The sequence below is a fragment of the Podarcis gaigeae genome, assembly GCF_964106915.1.
Source record: "Podarcis gaigeae genome assembly, chromosome: 8".
Taxonomy (NCBI): Eukaryota; Metazoa; Chordata; class Lepidosauria; order Squamata; family Lacertidae; genus Podarcis; species Podarcis gaigeae.
In genome coordinates this window covers 35,775,240-35,790,271 of record NC_139684.1, presented here as the reverse complement: position 1 = coordinate 35,790,271, position 15,032 = coordinate 35,775,240, and the positions used below count along the sequence as shown (strand labels likewise).

General features: G+C 45.0%; 1 protein-coding gene and 1 long non-coding RNA gene across 4 annotated transcripts in view; one reads left to right on the top strand and one right to left on the bottom strand.

Moving 5' to 3' along the window:
- The window catches only part of KCNG4 (potassium voltage-gated channel modifier subfamily G member 4), an 84,251-nt gene extending 74,033 nt beyond the window's left edge, over positions 1-10,218 (bottom strand). For 2 of the 3 annotated variants that reach the window (XR_014567507.1, XM_083752934.1), the window contains exons 1-2: positions 9,832-10,218; positions 6,119-6,917 (exon numbers count right to left, since the gene is read on the bottom strand). Coding sequence is in view for 2 of the 3 variants with exons in the window: in XM_083752934.1 (XP_083609060.1) it covers positions 6,119-6,862 (744 nt within the window). In the remaining variant the exon portion in view is untranslated. The remainder of the gene's footprint in view (positions 1-6,118; positions 6,918-9,831) is intronic. The other variant, XM_083752935.1, reaches the window with a different exon arrangement.
- Positions 6,515-10,364, top strand: LOC310850961. Its single transcript, XR_014567511.1, has 2 exons — positions 6,515-6,655; positions 10,232-10,364. It is a non-coding gene; the product is annotated as an uncharacterized lncRNA (long non-coding RNA).
- The last annotated feature ends 4,668 nt before the right edge of the window (positions 10,365-15,032 follow it).

Genomic DNA, 15,032 nt, shown 5'->3' with positions numbered 1-15,032 from the left:
CCAGTCAGAGGACCAAGGGATGGTGCTAAACCATTTCCTCTGTGCTATTTTCCCCTCTCCCTTGTTTGTTAGTTGCCCCATTAAGGGAAACTTATGTGTACTATGGTTAATCCAACTATGGTCTCAGTGCAAACAATCAAAGATAAGTGTTTCGATCTTAAAAGTAATGTGCTGTTTCTGATGATTTTGCTATGGTGGTGGTGATGATGATGATGATGATGAATCATTCCTCTTCTCTCTCATTTTTAAATTAACCTGTGCATTTGGGATAACAACCCAGAAATATTATGCGTGGGTGGGAATTCTGGGGGAGAGGCAAAGCACAGTGCTTAAAGCCCCTGGATTAAAAGGATTCTGACCTGCTCAACAAATTGACCCATGGCACTGCACAAATATCCTGGGTGCTTGTTTGCACTTTTCCCTTTTGTAAAAGAAAGTTATTTGCTGCTTCCACAACAGAAGACATGTTGCAGACAGCTTGCTCAGTTTTAAACCCTCCCACCACCACCCCTGAAAAAAATCAGACCCAAGGCATATGTGTTTGCATTGAAAAACAGCCTTATTACAACTTTTTTGTGGGGAGAGAATTAAAAGACTGAATAGTGGGTGGTGGGGATTTAGGTTCAGGAGCTCTGGGTCTTCCCTCCCTCAGTCTGAAAAGAAAAGCTGCATACCCAGTGAAACTTGTGCTTCTGTGCAAACTTAATCTGATGGTGCACGTTGTTATGCAGCATGGAAATTTGATTGCTTAGTCACCACATGATTAACCAGCTTTTAAAAAAACAACAAACAGAATCACACAAACAATCAGTTCACAGCCCTAAAGTGAGGTGTATTAACATCTCATTTGACACATTCTGGGGTTAAGGCCTGACATTTGAAATAAGTTCCATCCTGATGCTCTAGGGAGGTCTGGCACAAGTGAAGCCATTTTCTTAGCTCTTCCCACTGAACTTAATTCATGTAAGAATATAAGAAGAGCCCTGCTAGATCAGAGCAGAGGCCCATCTAGTCCAGCACTGTCCTTCCTGCAGCTGGCAACCACATAATTTGCATAAGCCCATCAGCAGAACATGAAGGTAAAAGCCACTCCCTAGGTCAGAGGTTTTCAACCTTTTGGGTCCCTGGCTCCCTTGACCAGCTACAGTCATTCTGCAGCACCCCTGTGGGGCTCAGGAGCCCAGTTATGTCACCCCTTTCCTGCAGAGCTGGCAGCCTCTCATCCCTTTTCGAACACCCTCCCTTGTGGAGTATTTCCTCAGCCTCCTCTCCTCTTCCCTCTCCTCTGGGCAGCTGCTGCTGCCATCCCAGGTCTCTGAGCTGCCCCCCCCCAAAGACAGGTGCTACCTCACGCTGCCCCACAAGGGCCTGGAAAGCACCCCGGCTATCCCCAGAGACACCCAATGCCTGTGGAGCTTGTCGCCAGGGCTGTTGCAACAAACAGCTATGCAAGCCTTTAGCAAGCAGTGATGCAAGAGGGCATCAGAGGATGGAGGAAAGGAAAGAGGGACAGAGACCAATGTTGCCCATGGCACCCCTGACCACCATTCAAAGCACTCCAGGGTGCCATAACACACTGGTTGAAAACCACTTCCCTAGGCTGATTCCCAGCCTCTGCTATTCAGAGATATACCATTGCAAGTAACAGACAGATAATTGTCACCCAGTTCTTTGAAAACTAGCCTTCCCTGCCTCTGGTCCACAGTTTTCACTGAGAAATGCCAAACTCCATTGCAGGCCATTGGTGCAGTTACATTCAGCATCCCTTTGAATGACTTGTCAGGCAATCAAGCAGCCTTTTTTCTGTTTCACACCTCCCACAGTGCGCTAAAATGTGGAAACAGTTGTACTGGTTGTACCGCATGATGCATAGTAAAAGCGGGGAGAAGTAAATTAATGACATATACAATGAAGCTATGTTCTCCTTTATTTTGTTTTTGCTTAGACAGTCATCCCTAAGCCCCACCACAATGGGCAGATATTAATCCTACACATGTTTACTCTGGACAAGTAGTCTGCCTGAGTTCCACGAGGCTTTCCACCTCTTGGGCCGACATGGGCTACAAAACAGCATACATTGGCCATAAACTGACATGCCTCATTTGTCCCTAGGTTGTCACAAGCTAGCTAGGCATCTAGCTGATCTGAATCATATGCTAGGAAAAAGCTTTGCAAAGGATTTCTGTGCCTCTTTGGTGTTATAATTCATCTTTAGAGCAGTGCGCAGATTTCAGCCTCATTGAGTTCACGATTAGTTGCTTTACTGAGTCAGACCTCCGGTTCACCGAAGCTCAGCATTTTACAGCCTAAGGGCCACATTTCCTTCTGAGCAGCCTTCCAGGGGCCACATGCCAGGAGCGGGGCTACCCACTTTTTGCCTTGGCTCTCCTCTGCAGGATGCCCCCCAAAATGTTGCCCACAAAGGAATGCAACTGCAGTGCTGAAAAAGGTTCCCCAGCTTTAGAGGGGGGGGGCCTTCCTGACAGTATGAGCTCTTTGACAGTGGAATAAACTGTCTCAAAAGATGATGGACTCTCCTTCATTTGAGGTTTTTTAATCAGAGGCTGGAAGGCCATCCAGCAGGATTGTTGTAGCAAGGGATTCCCTGCATCAGCACGGGAGAGACGATGACCTTGAGGTTCTTTTATGATTCTCCGATTCAAACACACCAAGCGACAGAAGGCTGGCAAAAAGAAGCAGGATGTTTTTAAACCAGCTTTCTAGAGTTCTTTGTGAAGTACAGTTTCTAGCTTTTGAACCTTAGCTCAGTGGTTGAGCATCTGCTTTGCATGCAGGAGGTCCCGGGTTCAATCCCCAGCAGCATCTCCTGCTAGAGCTGGGAGAGTTCCCTATCTGAACCCTAGAGAGTCACTGCCAGTCAGTGTGGGCCCTGCTGTGCTAGAGGGAACAGTGGTGTAAGGCAGCTTCCAAGGTGTCTATGAACCAGCTGCTACAGCACTGCCTTCAACCATTATTTGATCTGAGGACATTAGGAAGTGATGTTGCTTTTCTCTGCATCATGAAATTTCCCAAAAGTTGCATCTTAGGCTGCTCTTAACCAGCCCTGGCCTTGTGCTTTTGTGGGGTTGGGGAATGTTTGTGATCAGCTGGCTACCTTAGGAAGGTGATTCTGATTTGCTTGTCTGTGGTTTTAAGTACAGGTTGGCGCAATGGGAGTGGGATATTAACTATTCTGCATTAATTCACATGATGCAGCAATACTGTGATCGCGCATAGGTGGCAGCTCATTTTCTCCTCTCTCTTTATCACCAGTTTTGTGCATTTGACACAGATACTATTTTGCATGCCTTGTAGGAAGAAGGTGTAGATATCTTTATGTGCACATCTTTATAAACACTGTTTTGGTGGTAGTGGTGGTGTCAGTGTGGTTATTTCGATACACATTGCACCAATGTATTCTTGCATCAATGATGACTTCAGTGTATCTCATAAGATTGTTCTCTCCAGGTACCTTAAAGGCAGATGGTGAGGGTCAGAATTCTTATTATTATTACTTCTACTCCTCTGCTGCTGTTACTACCACTAAAGTCCATTTCAAAATACTCAAGTGATAAAGAGAGAGACCAGATTCTTTGTTAGGAAACAGTGAGGGTAGTGAACTAATGGCCTTCCAGTTGTTGTTGGACTACAACTCTCATCATCCCTGCCCCTTGGACATGCTGGTTGCAGGCTGATGGGAGCTGAAGCCCAACAACTGCTGGATTTTCACAGATTCTCCATGGTGGAAGTTTGTGTGCCAAAGTGAAACCACTGCACCACATAGGTATGTTTAGAGAACCTTGTGGGCATTCCTTGCTCAGCCTCCCAAAAAGCCTCCATAATACTAACTTCTCAGCAAATGTGCTTTGGATCAAACTGAAAAAACAACACTGATTTAACTACAAAGAATATTCTGGCACTCTAAAAGGCAAAGGTTGCATTCCTAAACATGCTTTCCTGGGAGTAGGTGCATTGAACTAGGGTTGCCATATTGTGGGCAAAGTTGTTGAGCTTTTGTTTTCAGGGAGGGGGGCAAAGTTGTTGTGGAGGTTTTCTTTTTTTGTTTTGCCCAAAGTTGTTTCCAACAGCCAATTGCTGGCTATGTCTGGGCCTGGCAACCCTAACTGAACAAAAAGGGACTTACGTCTGAGTAAACATGTGCTGTTCTGTAAGAAAGAAAGAAAGATTGTGCCAAAACTTTAATTGGCTTTCCTTAGGGTTTTTTATTTTAAAAATACTTTTTTGCAGAAAATATTAGTGAATACTAATGGCTTTAAAAGAATCAATGTAACAATAAATACAGTTGGAGGGAACGACGGTTAACTGTAACCTTTGTAACCTTTTTCATTCCTTTTAATACAAAGAACATACATTTTTTCGAGATTGTTTTCTAAAAAAAATAAAATTGGCAATATAGCCCGTAGTGAATGGACTGGCTTCCTTTCCATTTAACATTTATTTGCAAACAAACAATCAAATGCAAAACCAATAATTGCTTAAGGCATCCACAAGCCCTGTCTAAGGAATCTTGCCCAATCTCAGTGGCTTGACGGATTCATTGGTGATGAAAGGGCACCCTATACATACTCAGAGGCACTGTTGTGTGAATATAGATTTGTTCTCCAAAGAGTGGTTTATAGGTTTGGTAGTTCTATTCTGTGTTCCTGTACAATTCAAATGGTGTCTGTGAAAAGGTGTTTAGCAGAGGCAGGAATGATTTCCTTTCCAACCAGCCAGTTAGAATATGCAAAAGTGTTACTCTCTCATTTCACAGTTTCTGAGCTTGCTCTGAACTGAGCTTACTTGCAACCTTCATTTCAAATTAAACCCTGTTGCTAATCCGTGAAAGTTGAACCACTCATTCTAACATACATTGATGAACCATTTGATCATTTCCCCACTGGACCACCTCATTCCCCCACCCCCTAGAAAAACTAGATTTGTCTTCATGCTGGGAATAATTCTGCCTACATACACTCACTTCCACACTTAGGAACCACTCTTGACAGATAGGACACTTTCCCAAGAAGTACTTTACCACAACAAACCCATAAAATTAGCAGAGAACCAGCCTGGTGCAGTGGCTATAGTGTTGACCCAGGACCAAGAGACCTGTGTTTGTTCATTTTCTTGGTTTTGTATTTATATTGCACCTTCTCACAACCCTTTAAGGCAGGTTAGAGTGAGAGTTGGTGAGTGGCCCAAGGTGACTCAGTGAAAAAAGAAGCAGGGAACCCAATCACCTAGAGAAATCCCCTACCCCCTTATATGTAGCTATATGCAAGTGGAGCATGCTATCACAATGCCCCTCCCCATCCATATGCATATTCATTAGACATAGCATTATACATACATGAGGACAGTTGAACCTGTGTGCATAGGCAATAAGGGTACAATACTCAAAAGCAAAAGAGAGGAAAATGCATGAGTGAATTAGTCCAAACGCAGGCATGCAGTGTTGGCTGCAGAATATCATGATGTAACATAGGTCTGCAGATGTAATATAACTGGTGATGTTTATGGTAATAGGAACAGAAGAAGGGCCGTGCTAGATCAGGCCAAAGGCCCTTCTAGCCCAGCATCCTGCTCTCACTGTGGCCAGACAGATGCCTGCAGGAAACCCGCAAGCAGGACCTGAACACAAGAACACACTCTCATCTTGTGGTTTCCAGCAACCGGCACGCAGAAGCATTGCTCCCTCTGACCATGGAGACATAATAGAGGCTAGTGACCATTGATAGCTTCATTCCTCCATTAATTTATCCAGTCCTCTTTAAAAGCCATCTGAGTTGGTGGGCATCACTCCCTTCTGTGGGAGGGAGTTCTATGCATTGCCCACAAGCAGGGTGGTAGGAACACAGCAACCGTCTTTGGTCCATATAGCTCAGTACTGCCTACACTGGCCAGAAGCAGCTCTTGTGGTTCCAAGAAGGGCCCTCTCCCTGCCATACCTGGAAATGGAAAGAATTGAAACTGCGCGCAAAGCCGATACTCTACCACTGAGCTATGATCCTTCTGCATGGAACGACACTTTCCCCACTTAGGAAACCTAAGAACTCCCAGCATCTGCCTGTGACAGTGGAAGGTGAGCATAAATACAAAACAGGGGCTTACTCACCCTGTCTTCTTCTTCCCTTAAGTCCGGCATGGTGCTGACACAAAGGCTTATCGCTGTGGTGGCCACAAAGAGGATGGAGAGGCAAGCAAAGATTTTCCCCGGGAGGCCCGACCGGGGGTTTTCCACCATGTCCCTCAGCTTGCTCATAAACTGGCCAAATTTGGTCTCCTCTTCCAGGACGCAGGCCGTCACTTTGCTCATCTGCATCTCCTCCTCTCTGCGCATCTCGGCCAGCTCCTCAGCCTTCTGGAAGAGCTTCCGGAAGCAGCAGTTCTCCAAGTTGGACTCCTCGATCCCCCAGTACTTCAGCTCCTCCTGGAAGGACAAGGCACAGGTGTCGTGGAGGAGCATCAGTTTCCCTGCCGCGAGGAAGCTGACAATCACCCCAAAAACGTTGGGGTTCCGGTCGAAGAAAAACTCTTGCGTGTCTTCATCGTAGTCATCACACAGCTGGATTATCTCTTCGTAGCTGCTGCAGAACTTCAGCTTGCTCAGCCGGGATGCGGGGAACTCGTCCAAGGTGCTCCAGGGCAACAGGTACTTGATGCCGCCAACGTTGACCATGATCTCCCTCTTCAAATCGACTGTCCCGAGCCGATCTGGGTGGTAAATCCTCTGGGCCCGTTGGTAGTGGACCCCTTTGGCGGGGGGAGTCTCGACCACTGAGATGGGAAACAGGTGGTTCAAGGAAGTGCAGGAATTGTAGCTGTAGTCGTGGTCACTGCCTCCAGAGAGAATAGGCATCTCTGAGGGTTGTCACTGGAGCTCCAGCACAGAAGCAGCATCAGAGCCAAGCTGGCTAGGGAGGTGGAAATGGGAGGGAAAACAGAGACAGGATCATGACCATTGTGAGATGAGGAACACAATAACATAAGAAGAGCCCTGCTGGATCAGGCTAATAGCCCATCTAGTCCAGCATCCTGTTCACCCAGGTTTCTGTGAACAACTTATAAGCAGGACCCAAGCACAAGAGCACTATCCACTCCTATGATTTCCAGCAACTTATATTCAGAGGCATACTGCCTCCGACAACAGAAGCACAACATAGCTATTGTACTAGCAGCCCCAATTTGTCCAATCTTCTGTTAAAACTACCCTAGCTGGTGACCATCTTTTCCTCCTGTTGAAGTCAGTTCCACAGTTTGGCTATGTGCTTCATGAGCAAAAGCATCTGCCTCTCCTAACCAGTTGTTGTTGTTGTTGGAATGTTAATACCAGCTTTCTTTTCAACAAGAAATGCCAGGACAGTTTGCAAACAAATAAAATCCAACAACAAAATACCCCTTTATTTACAAGGAGGGATTGGGGATCTCAGGCCCTGCTGGGCCTCTCTATCAGGCCCTCGGGACTCTCCACAGACCACACACGAGCCATACCCTCTCACTAGTCTGGCTTTACAGCCTCAAGTGCTTTTGTCTGGCTGGAGTGTGTCCTCTGGCAATTCTTCTTACTTGCCTGGATGGAGGATAGAGAGGGATATGTGGGTGTGTCCAGAAACTAGCCTTCTGCACTGAGGTAAATTTCACATCCATTGCTCCACCCACTTTTGCCTTTGGCTCCACCCACCACTGGCATGTAGCCCTTGGGAGGTTGCCCAGAAGCTACCTTCAGAATGCAGGAAATGCATCCCTCAGGCTAAAAAAGGTCCCACACCCTTTGTTTATGGCACACCTTAGCTGTTTCTGCTGACACATTCTAATTTTTTTTTATAAAAAAGAGGGGTAGCCACTGGATTCAATCAAAGCTCATTCCTAGGAAAACTTGATGTATAACCTTCAAATCTGCTTATATATTGAAGTCCTCCTCAATAACACCCTGGTGGAGAAGCCACTCCTGTAGTGCGAACAGAAGTGTTGCAGTGCCCTGCTGGGATCAAGCCCAAAGTCTTGCAAGGGTCCAGGATATAGACAAGCTGGAATGTGTGCAGTGGAGGAGAACCAAGATGGCAAAGGGTCTGGAAACCGAGGCTTATGAGGAATGGTTGAGGAAGCTGGGGATGTTTAACCTGGAGGAGAGAAGGCTGACAGGTGATATGATAGCCATCTTCAAACATCTGAAGGGCTGTCCCATGGAAGATGGAGCAAACTTGTCTTCTGCTGCTCTAGAGGGAAGGACCCGAACCAAAGGGTTCAAATTACAAGAAAGGAGAGTCTGATTAAACATTAGGATGACCTTTTTGATGGTATGAGCTATTTGACAATGGAATAGACTACCTTAGAAGGTGGTAGACTCTCCTTCCATCTGCCTGGAAGGCCATCTGCCAGGAATTCTTTAGTTGTGATTCCTGTTTTGCAAGGGGTTGGAATAAATGACCCCTGAGGTCCCTTCCAACTTTACAATCCTGTACTTTCCAGCAGAGACCAGTCAGATGCCTCCAGCAGGACATGCAGCTGATGTCTTCTTCTTTGGCTTGTCCTCATCCTTTCGTATTCAGAGACACGGTGCCTCTGGATGTGAAAGTTCTATTTAACTATCAAGCCCAAAAGCTTTTGGCTGACCAACTCATCCTGAGTTTGTCTAATCCTAATAAAATAAAATAAATCTAAGCACTTCCCCTCCCCCACCTCACTAGATCCCTATTCCATAAGTTAATCATGTTTATATGGGCAGGATTTATTTTTGCCTGCCCTGAATCTGCTGCAAACCAACTTCATTGAATGATGGCATTTCAGCAAGAAATCCTTCTAGGTAGTACAGTGGTACCTAGGATACTCTCAGGGATTAATTAACATGATGGCAGTTTGTCTGTCCTAAGAGAACAGGCAGCAGTGCTTACAAAGGCTGTCCATCTTAGCTGGAAGTTGTAAATGTTGCTCTTCTGCTGATGATGTTTTAAAGTTATACACATTTGCACACCCCCAAAAGAGAGAGAAGCAGAAACGGCAATAACATATAAGTGAATAACTTCTCAAGGGTTTGACAAGTGTCTAAGAGGATTCTCTTGAGCATCCACAGACTGGTTCCATTTCACATTCACAGGGAGTCCAGAAGCTTCCTCTATACTGGGTCAGACCATTTGTCCATCTAGCTCAGTACTGTTGACACTGACTGGCAGCTGCTTTCCAGGATTTCAGTCCAGAAGGTCCCCACTGCAGCTCTACTTGGAGATGCCAGAGATTGAACATGGGACCTTCTGCATGCAAAGCAGACACTCTGTCACTGAGCTACAACATGCCCTTTCTACATTTTACCATGGATGCAACAAAAGCAATTAGAAAATCAGAGAAGCCTGAAGTTTTACAGTTGATGAGCTGCTGTGAATCATGAAAAGCATAGGAGAAAGCTGAAAGTTAGCATATGTCCCCCCACCATAAGCTGAAACAGCAACGATGTATGCATTTGATTTCTTCACACAAATTATCTTATAACCTTTACAACAGCCCTGTAAGGTAGACCAAATATCAATATCCCCATATTGCAGACTGTGGGGCTGAGGTTGGTGTTCATCCTCTCCTTTTCACAGACACCGCCTGACGCTGGAATTCCATCTCATTATTGCTAAATACACACACGTCCCCCTCCCCTTCAAGTAGACATCGCACGAAACCAATTACACATACAATGCTGAGAAGCAAACCCCTTTGTAGAGGTTTAGAGCTGATGGGGAGTACGCACAAAACCCCTCCAGTCTTATTCCTCTCTGCCTCCGGCTTGCCATCCATCCCAGCGCAGGCTGACAGCATTCCAGAACGAAGTTTCGCAAAGTTACTTACTGCGCTAAACACGGGCTGTGTCCGGGTCAGCTGTCTCCCCAGCAGCAAGAGCAGAACACATTGCGAGGAATTGTTGCCATTCCTGGGTGATGGAGAAGCATCAAAGCACATTTGTTGCCCTGGTTCCATGGATGTAAGAAAATTGCTCTTGGCCAGCATCTGCTTCTTGATATTCTCTCTCTCCTTTATAGACTGACTCCCTCACTCAAAGACCCTTTCAAAGACTTGGAAGGCATCCCTGAATCTTCTTGGGCAACTGAAAAGAGAGACAAAGTCTGTATTCTCCCTCTCTCCGCTTTTCCTCCCTGGAGGGCTGTCAGTGTGGTCCTCCTGACAGAAGGAGGAGGGAGGGAAGAGGGAAGGGCTTAGACATAATCTCTCCCTTGTTCTCTCTTTCCAGCATCCTCCAGCCCTTCATCCTTAGAGCAGACTGCAGGGCATACCAGCAATTCAGCAGCAGGCTGGAGTGGAAGCAGAGAGACCCAACAAATGCTCAATAATAAATTGATGCTGACAAAGACAGTTCTCCATAACACTTGCCAGTGTTTTTATTCTCTCCCTGTTTTTTGACTTTGGAGGCAGCAATTGAATTGTTTCAGGGTGTTTCCCCACACACCCCAGAAGCAGCTTCCTTTTAGGTGTTGAGTTCTGAAAGTTCCAGGCTTCTAAAAAAGCACTTTACTATTCCACATAAGATTTAATAGGGCATGTGCACAGGGTAAGTTTGCTGTTGTGATAGTGGTTCGGGGTGTGTGGGCGTGTGCCAGGGTGATGGATCCAGCCAGTCATCTCACTATGGGGAAGAAGGCTCCTTCCCCTTATGTAATAACCTGCTGACAAAAGGTTTGGGACATCTCCATGAGTGATGGAGCTTGTAGGGGGTTGCACAACAGCTGTTCCTGACTCTGCATTTACATCAAGACTCTTGTATACACACAGAGCCAATGGATGATTTAGGACATTAATATGAATTGCACATAGTATGTATGCAATGAACTTGTGTAATTTCAAACTTGTTTGGTTGAAAGCTGGCTGGTTGAAATCTCACAAATTAACTGTACGCAAGGTGGATATAGCTCTAATGTGTTGGGTTTTCCTGGTGCAGAAACACATTTTTGCGTATTCGCACCACCCCCAGAACAGAACCCCTGTGGAAGACACAATCATACTGTATATATATTTGATCTCCCACAAAAATTACTAGCCTGCTGGAGTCTGGCAGAGGAATGATGGCATTATCTGCTGCTTCTGCAACAGCTTGGTGTTTTGGATATGGTGGAGAGGACTTCCCCCATCTGGCTGCCTTCTTTGTTTCCATGCCAGGTGCAGAAGAGGGACAGAATGCTCCTTCCTTCCTGCAACAGTCGGCCCAATTGACTTTAAGGAATTCCTTGTCGCCTATGGCAACTGGGCATATCCTTACAGTGTATTTTGTGTATACACACGCACTAGCTGCCAACAATCCTTCCCACTCTCCCAGCTTTCTGTCACATTCCAGTGCATGGGTAGGGAATCTTAGGCTCAGGGATTACATGTGGCCCTCTGGGGTGCTCCATCTGGTCCTCAGGACTCTTCCCAGACTACACTCCCTCATTGCATCTGCTTTCAACCTCAAGAGTTTTTGCCTGACTGGACTGTTCTTGAACTGTGATAGTGTTTCTTGTTTGTATGAATGGAGGATAGAGAGGGGGTCCGTGTGTGCGCGCACACAGAAACTAGCCTACTGTATAAAGGTCACTTTTTCATCCATTGTGCCACCTACTTTTGTCTCTGGCCTCTCCCAACACTGGCATGTGGCCCCTGGAAGGTTGCCTGGAAGAGTTTGAGGCCCTTGGGTTGATCATGGTTCCTATCCTTGGTCTAGTATGATCCAGGTTACTCGCATACTGGAACTTTTGAGTTATTTAGTTACATTTATATCCTGTTTTTCTTTCACCATGGAATTCAAGCTGGCATACATAGAATCATAGAATGGGAAGGGACCCTCAAAGGTCATCTGATCCAAACCCCTACAATTGAGGAATCACAGCTAAATAATTCCTGACATCCAACTTCTGTTTGAAAACCTCCAGTGATGGAGAACCCACCAGCTTCTGAGGTAGTCAATTCCACTACCAAACAGCTCTTATCATCAGAAAGTCTTTTTTCCTAATGGTTAGTCAGAATCAACTAGAGAGGAAAAACTGTTCACACAAGCAGTTGTTCACATCATCAGTGTACAGCCGAGATGACTAAATTGTGCAAGATTGTCCCTTCTTTTCAATAATAGCCAGTAATACCTAGAAGATGGTTAGGTTTATGAGCAATGATGACTGGTGGCTACAAACTATTGAACACACACACAAGGACTCTAATTTGGCGAGGGCTGGAGAGATACAATTTGATTGTAATTAGAAAAGGAGACATTAATGATGATGATGATGATGATGCCAATCTGACTGTGTTGCCCCAGTCACTCTGGATGGCTTCCAGCAAAATATATATTTGTGTGTTTCAGTTGGCAATCCCCAGACTCTAGACACTACATTATACCATGTTTCAAAATAGCCAGCACATAGGCTGTATCATATCTACATTTGCCTGTCTGATTATGTGATATGGCTCAATAGTAATTTGAAACAGGATTCCTCCTGAAAGGGATGTTGTGCAATCTGCATACTTAACATTCATTGGGGCTTGTGCCCCTTAGGCAAAAACAGTTGCATAATTTCATAAAGAGACATTATTTATCAAACACAACACTCTCTCTCATGCCCACCACCTAACCACATCCTCACCAGTTACATTTGTAAATGATTTAACAATAATGCATGTGTAATTGGTTTCCCCGCTCTCTGTTGCAAGCAGAGACATTTTTCAAGCTTGTGTCATCACAGAGAAGGCTAAGTGTGAATGAAATTAATTTTGGGAAGGCTAAGGGGCAGGCATGGTCTCAGGCAAGACAGAAAACCCGACTTGGTTACAAATCCAATCTTCTCTTTGGTCACCTCCAGGCCATCAGTGTTTTGCAGAACAAGCACATACCAGAACAGTGTTTGGGACTTTTTACTTTAGAGAAAATGTAAGTCAGAGATGGCGTGATAGAACTTTATAAAATTATGCATAGCATGGAAAAAGTGAATAGAAAAAAGTTTTTCTCCCTCTCTCATAGTACAAGAACTCATGGAAATCCAATGAAACAATGAAATGTTGGGAGATAAAAGAAAGCAATTCTTCATGCACTACATAGCTAAACTATGAAACTTGCTCCCAGAGGAGGCAGTGATGGTGATCAACCTAGATGGAAGATTAGAAAAATTCATGAAGGAGAAGTCTATCAATGGCTGCAAGTGACAATGGCTATATTCTGCCCCCACAGTTGGAAAGAGAAATGTTTCTGAATACCCTTACTCGGAACCACAGGAGAGGAAAGTGCTCAAATTCTGCTTGCAGGTTTCCCACAGGCATCTGGTTGGCCACTGGGAGAACCAGATGCTGGGCTAGATGGGTCATTGGCTCTTCTTATCTTCTTAATTCCCAGAACAGTTTAACAGTCCCCCTTCCCAGGGAGCTCTGGGAATTGTAGCTTTGTGAGGAGAATGGGGTCTCCTAACAGCTCTCAGCACCATTAACAAGCTACAGTTCCCCGGATTCTCAGGGGAAAGTGATGATTATTGAAAATTGTATGATACTGCTTTAAATCCAATGGTACCAACTAGTATGGGAAACAGCTTTACTAGAAAAATTAACCAATAAACTGAAACTGACATAGGGACAAACAGAAGAAGACGCCTTTACCCTGGTATGGCTCCCCTTAATCACATACACAGCCCAACAAGATAATGACAAGAATCTACCAACAGCATACAAATCAATATGGCTATCCTGAGACAAAACACCCACCCATCCCACTCACACATGAAAACAAAGCTCACCACAGCCAATCACAAACAAACAACCACACCCTAGGCCAACCCCAACCTCTCTCACCACCAAAGGAACACAAGTGAATAGCAGAGAACCTGCACAAGCGATGCTGACTTAAAACCCCACATATATTAAGTATAATAGAAACATTGCCACCTGACCCCACCCCCACTCACCTCCCCCCCCACCTCTTTCCCCCTCTTCTTCCTAATGTCTCAACAGATGAAACTGATCTGTGAAAAATGTTATGGGGGGGGGGAGAGACATTGCACATACTTTTGTAAACCAAGAAAATATTTAATAAAAATACATTTTTAAAAAAAAAATATGGTGCACATGGTGTCTAATTTTCTACAGTCCTCCCACTGCCACCACAATCACCAAGGTCATTCACTTGAAGTTCCCCTCTCCACCTATTTGAATACCAAGTAGTTTTGTTCATAGTCAATAAGAAAAACATCAAGAGGGTTGATAGCAAGTATACATTGCCTGCCTGCTTTTTCTTCTTCTCAGCATGCACATCCAAACTTTCATTTACTCTTAATAGCATTAGTATAGATTTTGCACTCTATATGCTTTGACCTGCTCGTTGATGCAGGAGATGTTTCCGAGCTATAAATCTTTAGCGTGGACACAGGTCCCCCCCCCTTCTTTTCAAACCAAGTGTAAAGCACACTGCGGCTGCCAACATGCCATACATTTAAAGCACATTTTCCCTCTACACACACACACACACACACACACACACAGAGAGAGAGAGAGAGAGAGAGAGAGAGAGAGAGAGAGAGAGAGAATATACTGGGAACTGTAGCTTGTTATAAGGGTGCTGGGAATCGTAACTCATGTGGGCTAAACTATAGTTTCCAGGATTCTCTTTTGTAGGGAAAATATGCTTTTGACGTGCTTCAAATTTACGGTGTGTGCACAGCCTGTGATTGCAGGGATTAACTTGTGGAATTTGCAACTAAATGTTGCAGTGTGGAGCCTTGCCTGGTCAGGATTCCAGCTACTCCATTCAAACTCCCCTTCTCCCCAATTCTTAACCCTTCCCAAACATTCCATCAGCATTCCCTAGCTACTGAGGATGCTCAGACGTCAGTCAACACTTTATGGATTTCTGCTTTTTTGATTGGGGCTTTATTTCTTATTTGTTTTAAATGGGGGATCTCTGCTAGCAGACTACATGGAATATTTAAAAGGTTTAATAGTCTATATTCCCATGCTATACTGCTGCTTGCTTTTATGACTTTAAAACTCTGCTGCAGAGTGTGCTTTAGCCATGCACTTCTGATTTA